A 5,656-nucleotide genomic window follows, 5' to 3' on the forward strand; every position below is an offset into this window, starting at 1 on the left:
AATAATTTTACACCCATTTATGGAAGAGTTAGCTATACTTGCCTAAGATGTCTGTGAGAATCTCTTTATTTCAACTGCATAACAAGTATTCCTGACTTCTATCAATTGCTATTATGAAAATACATTCAGATTTTAATCAACAGCAAACATAATCTCCTGAAAAAACTACTGGCAACTCTATTTAAAATTCAGAATTTTTCTCCACCTTACTTAAATGTAAATCATGATGTCCTGAATGATCACTTCATGGTGACTTCTATCACTGTTATGCATCAACCAGAAACAGCATCTGAATATAGACTTCCTCTGCAGACACACAAACTAGTATTTTCCAGCCAAAGCAAAACAAACAAAACAAATCTAAAACATGGTGGAAAGGAAAAGGACACAGTAAAACGATTCCTCTCCAGACACACATCCATCCTCCCTTGATCCTCTGAGGCGTATTTAGTTGACCATGGCATCACGGGTTTGAACAGTGTGGGTCCACAGACACAAATTGGTGTATTTCTGTAACTGTCTTTTCATTTTGATTTCCTTAATATTTTCTTTTCACAAGCTTACTGTATTATAAAAATACTGTATATGGGGTATTGACTGTTTATGTTCTAGATGAGGCTTCTGGTCAACAATAGGCTGTTTCTTGGAAAAGTACCTACACTGTTAAGTTTGAGGACTCAAAACTTAGAAGCAGATTTTCAGTAGTGGAGGGGTGGGCACCCCATAACACCTCCATTGTCCGAGGCTAAATAAGTGATCTGAGTGTTTTAACTTTGGATTTTTCGCTATAATACTCTGATTTAGAACCATGTCTTAAAAGTACTGACTTCTTTCTGCTGTGAATTCTGAGTTTATTTACATTTCACATTCCATTACAGTTTGGCAATTGTTTATACTGTAATGTTTTTTAGCTTTATAAAGACTCTGTTGTTTGTTAACATGTTAAAAGCCAAGGTTTTTGTCATTCATGGCATTTCTGGGGTTTCTCTCCAGTGTAGTTGCTCTGATATTGAATAAGAGCTCAGTTCTAAGCAGACTTTGCCAATGTCCTTGACATTGATACCTCTGTAAGGTATCTCCCCAGGATTATCCCAGGTTGAATGGTTTTGATTATGAATTCAATGCTATAAAACATTTTTTACATTTGTAATGTTTATTTCAGAATGCAAAGTTTGTAGTTCTGCCTAAAGCCTTTGCCACATGTAAAAAAATCTTTTAATGTTATTTATTTATTTTTGAGAGAGAGAGAGAGAGACAGACAGACAGATAGCCTGAGTACGGGAGGGTCAGAAAGAGAGAGGGAGACACAGAATCTGAAGTGAGGCTCCAGGCTCTGAACTAGCTGTCAGCACAGAGACTGATGTGGGGCTCGAACCCACAGACCACGAGTGAGATCATGACTTGAGCAAAAGCCAGATGCTCAGCCAACTGAGCCACCCAGGCAACCCCCCCCCCTTTTGCCACATTTTTAAAAACATTTTTCAGCCATCTCCTTAGTATCTATTGCCTCCTGTTGGTAAATTTTGAGTGGTACTTACAGTCTTTGCCACATTGTTACATTTGTAAAGTTTCTTCCCATTATGTAATCTCTGCTGCTGAGTGAGTTTTGAAGACCAGTTAAAAGCTTTCCCAGAGTTGCTGTGTCTGTAGGTCTTCTCTCCAGGACTGACACAGCGATGTACAACAGGATTTGAGCTTTCATAGGAGACATTCCCACATTTATTACTTTTATACTGGATTTCTGGACATTGAGTTCTCTGAAATTTAGTAGGATCTGACCCTGGGATCATGATTATGGCTTTTACCAGATTCTTTGCACTGGTAAGGCGTGTCTCCATAATCAACACCTTACTAATAATGGGAGATAGAGCTGTCGCTAAAGGCCTTCTGAAGTTCACAACACGTAAGAACATGATCCAAATTAAGTATTATGTGATAACATTGATCAGTGATGTTTGGATAAAGAGTCTTTGGTTTTTAGCAAATTGAGAGACTGTGGGAAAGGAGGGATTACGTATTGGTGGAAGAATAATGAACCCCCTGAACAGAACGCTAAACAATCACACTTAGAATGTTTACCTTCCTTTTTAAATGTCTAACTTTTAGAAACGTTTCAGTGAATGATTAGTCCATTCTTAGATTTGAAATGATTTCGGTGATTACTTTTGGCATGGATTGGTTGATTTTCCAGAATTTCCAAATGTCCTTCCAGAGAATATGGAGGATTTAAAATGGATTTTGGAGGGGCCCCTGGGCGGCTCAGTTGGTGGGACATCTGACCACGGCCCAGGTCAATCTCACAGTTGCTGGACTTGAGCCCCGTGTCAGGCTCTGTGCTGACAGCCTAGAGCCTGGGCCTGCTTCTGATGATGTGTCTCCATCTCTCTCTGCTCCTCCCCTACTCATACACTGTCTCTGTCCTCTCAAAAATGAATAAGGTTTTTACAAAAATTTACAAAAATGGATTTGGGTCCCTGGGTTCCAACATAACTGACTTAAGGTGGAGTTTTCTCCCCACAGATTTTATACCCTTGATCTCTTCTGGCAGTAAGAATTCCATCAAGGGCAATTGTCCAGGTTTGGTTTTATCCTTCATAAAATCCTTTCTGCCCTTCGCTGCCTTCCATCTTCATCAAAGTCATTCATTAAGTGTAAATACTAGGAGCCACGGCTTTCATTCCTTCCTAGATCGCTCTTTGGAATGAATAGTCTTTTTTAATTTTTTTATACTTATTTATTTTTGAGAGACAGAAACAGCGCACAAGTGGGGGAAGGTCGTAGAGGAAGGAGACACAGAATCTGGAAGAAGGCTCCAGGCTCCAAGCTGTCAGCACAAAACCCGACGTAGGGCTTGAACTCACCAACTGTGAGATCCTGACGTGAGCCAAAGAGAGATGCTTAAAAAGCAGAGCCACCCAGTTGCCCTTGAATGAATATTCTTTACCTGACTTTGCCAGCAGCCTATGGTGTTATGCAAAGACACAAGTACAAGGTTCACAATATGTTATCTCACTTTCTAAACTCCCATGCATATATGGTAAAATGCTAACATGCAAAATTAATACCCAGCACAGGACATCAGCAGTGGAAAAACAGGGAGCACCAGGATGTTGCTACTTCATGGAGACAAAAATGGACCAAATTACTTTGTGAGTGCTCCGGAAGGCAAATAGGAGAACCCAGGCAAGTACAAATGAAGAAGAGCCACATCAAAGTTTGTGACACTTCCCCCCAACAGTTGCTCACCTGTCCTGACACTCCATGGCAACACTGTGCAAAACCTGTTACCTCTCATCAGAAGACAAACACATGAGTGACCTCTATGTTCAGTGATCTGGCTTCTTTGGCAGCTACCTGAGGCACCCGCTTCTGTCATGCAGGACGTGAAAAGCAGAGGGAATGAGAGCACCTTCTGGATGCACTGCTGCGGCTGCTCAGACAGAAGGTGAGCGTTTGTTTAGACCCGGGAGAGACTACAGAGCTGAAGACAACAGAGGAAGGTATCGTGAGCTCTAAAGAGGTAAGAATGCTTTTGTAAACTGGGAAATTACAAAGACTCAGACCTTACAAGTTACTATTTGTGTCCTCCTGTACAAACAAGTTCGTAAGCCTGAGCCCAGAGGCTGTTCTTTTAAATTCACTAAGCTCCACAAAAGATCCCACGGCCACAAAGAAAAAGAAGAACTTGTTCCAATCACAAGAATGAAATATATCTCCAAAACTGACCCTAAATTAATCAGGAAATATTAATGGTAAGACAAAGAATTCAAGGAAAAATATCATAAAAATGCCCATGGAGGAAGAAGAGAAAACAGGTAACTAAATGATATCAGAAAAACTACATAAGACCAAAATGTAAACCCAAAGGGACAAAGGAGAACAATCACCCAGAAATTGGGACCTGAAGTATAGAATCACTGATTTTAAAAATACACGAAGGGGTGGCGCCTGGGTGGCTCAGTCGGCTAAGCCTCTGATTTTGGATCAGATCATGATCTCACGTTCATGGGTTTGAGCCCCGCATCGGGCTCTGTGCTGACAGCTCAGAGCCTGGAGCCTGCTTCGGATTCTGTGTCTCCTTCTCTCTCTCTGCCCCTCCTCTGCTCATGCTCTTTCTCCCTCTGTCTCAAAATAAATAAAAACATTAAAAAATTTTTTTAAATACACGAAAGGGTCAGCAACAGACTTGATCAAGCAGAAGAAAGAATCAGAAAATCTAAAGACCTCTTGTTTTAAATTAGCTAAGAGAACCAAAGAAAAAATGTAGAAAATGACAAAGTCTAGGGACATATGCGACATGTCCAAGTGGACCACTGTGTACATTAAAGGGACCCCATAAGGAGAGGAGAGTAAAAGAGGGCAGAGAGTTTCCATGAAGAACTAAAGGCTTGTAGGTCCCATGTGTGTGGAAAGAAGAGACAGATTCAGAGCTTGGTAAACTCACGGTGGGATAAATATCAATGGAGGGACATGGGTGAGAGAGAGAGGTTGGTTGGGTGACTGGTATTAAGGAAAGCGCTTGTTATGATGAGCACTGCATCTTATAAATAAGTGATGAACCACTGAATTATTCCGAAACCAATATTGCACTGTATGTGCAAATTTAATTCCAAATTGAAGGAAAAAAAAAGATCTGAACACAGTTGCATGCTGTAATGAACTTATCAAAAATCCCCAGTGACAAAAGAATTTTGAAAAGCATGGCAAAAGCAAATCATCTTGTACAAGAGAGCGCCTATAAGATTGTTAGTGGGAGTCTCAGCAGACCTTATAAAACAAAAAGCACAGAACAATATATTCAATACTGAAAGATCAAAAAATAGCCACCAAGAGTACCCTACCTGGCACAAGTGTTTTCCATGCATGTAGAAATGTGAAAGTGAAAATTTATGCCAAAGTCACAGAAACTCCGTATAATCTAAGACAAAATTAAATGATTCAATTAAGAAATCAGGTAACACTTGAGACTTTATTTGCGGCTGGGACTTTCAACTTGCAAATATTCTAGCTCCGCTATGACATTAATTTATGTAGAATTCTAAAAAAAATAATAGGTGCTTTAAATTATTTCACCATTGAGGAATGGAATACATTGAGTGGAAATTTATTTTAATTAACACAAAGAAAATAAACTTTACATTTTGTAAGTATTTGTTTTGAGAGAAGGGCAAAGAGCAAGTAGGCGAAGGGCAGAGAGAGCAAGAGGGAGACAGAAACCAAGCAGGGTCTGTGCTGTCAACCCAGAGCTTGAATTTGCAAACACTGAGATCATGACGGAAGCCAAAATCAAGAATCGGGTTCTTAACCAACTGGGCCACGCAGGCATCCTGAACTTCTTTTCAATATTTATTTTATGTTATTTGTTGAGAAAGAAACAGCATGTGGGAGAGGGGCAGAGAGGCAGAGGATCCCAAGGGGGCTCTGCACTGACGGCAGAGAGGCTGATACAGGGCTCAAGCTCACCAACCGTGAGATCATGACTTGGGCTCAATTCAGACATTTAACTAACTGAGTCAACCAGGCAACTTTTGAAGTAAAATAAATGACTAGATTTTCTCATTTTAGGGAGTTTCTTTGATATCTGATGTCATTACTGGGTCTCTATTTTGTATGATTAAAATTAAAGCCTCTGTGGGCACAAAAACAGACACATAGA

General features: G+C 40.1%; 1 protein-coding gene across 1 annotated transcript in view; it reads right to left on the bottom strand.

The window, feature by feature from the left end:
• Window positions 1-4,868: 4,868 nt before the first annotated feature.
• The window catches only part of LOC115281206 (putative protein ZNF720), a 12,714-nt gene continuing 11,926 nt past the window's right edge, over window positions 4,869-5,656 (bottom strand). Inside the window, exon 5 of the mRNA XM_029926540.1 lies at window positions 4,869-4,918. Coding sequence (XP_029782400.1) covers window positions 4,899-4,918 — 20 coding nt within the window. The 3' untranslated portion in view covers window positions 4,869-4,898. The remainder of the gene's footprint in view (window positions 4,919-5,656) is intronic.

Source organism: Suricata suricatta, chromosome 16 (assembly GCF_006229205.1).
Source record: "Suricata suricatta isolate VVHF042 chromosome 16, meerkat_22Aug2017_6uvM2_HiC, whole genome shotgun sequence".
NCBI lineage: Eukaryota > Metazoa > Chordata > Mammalia > Carnivora > Herpestidae > Suricata > Suricata suricatta.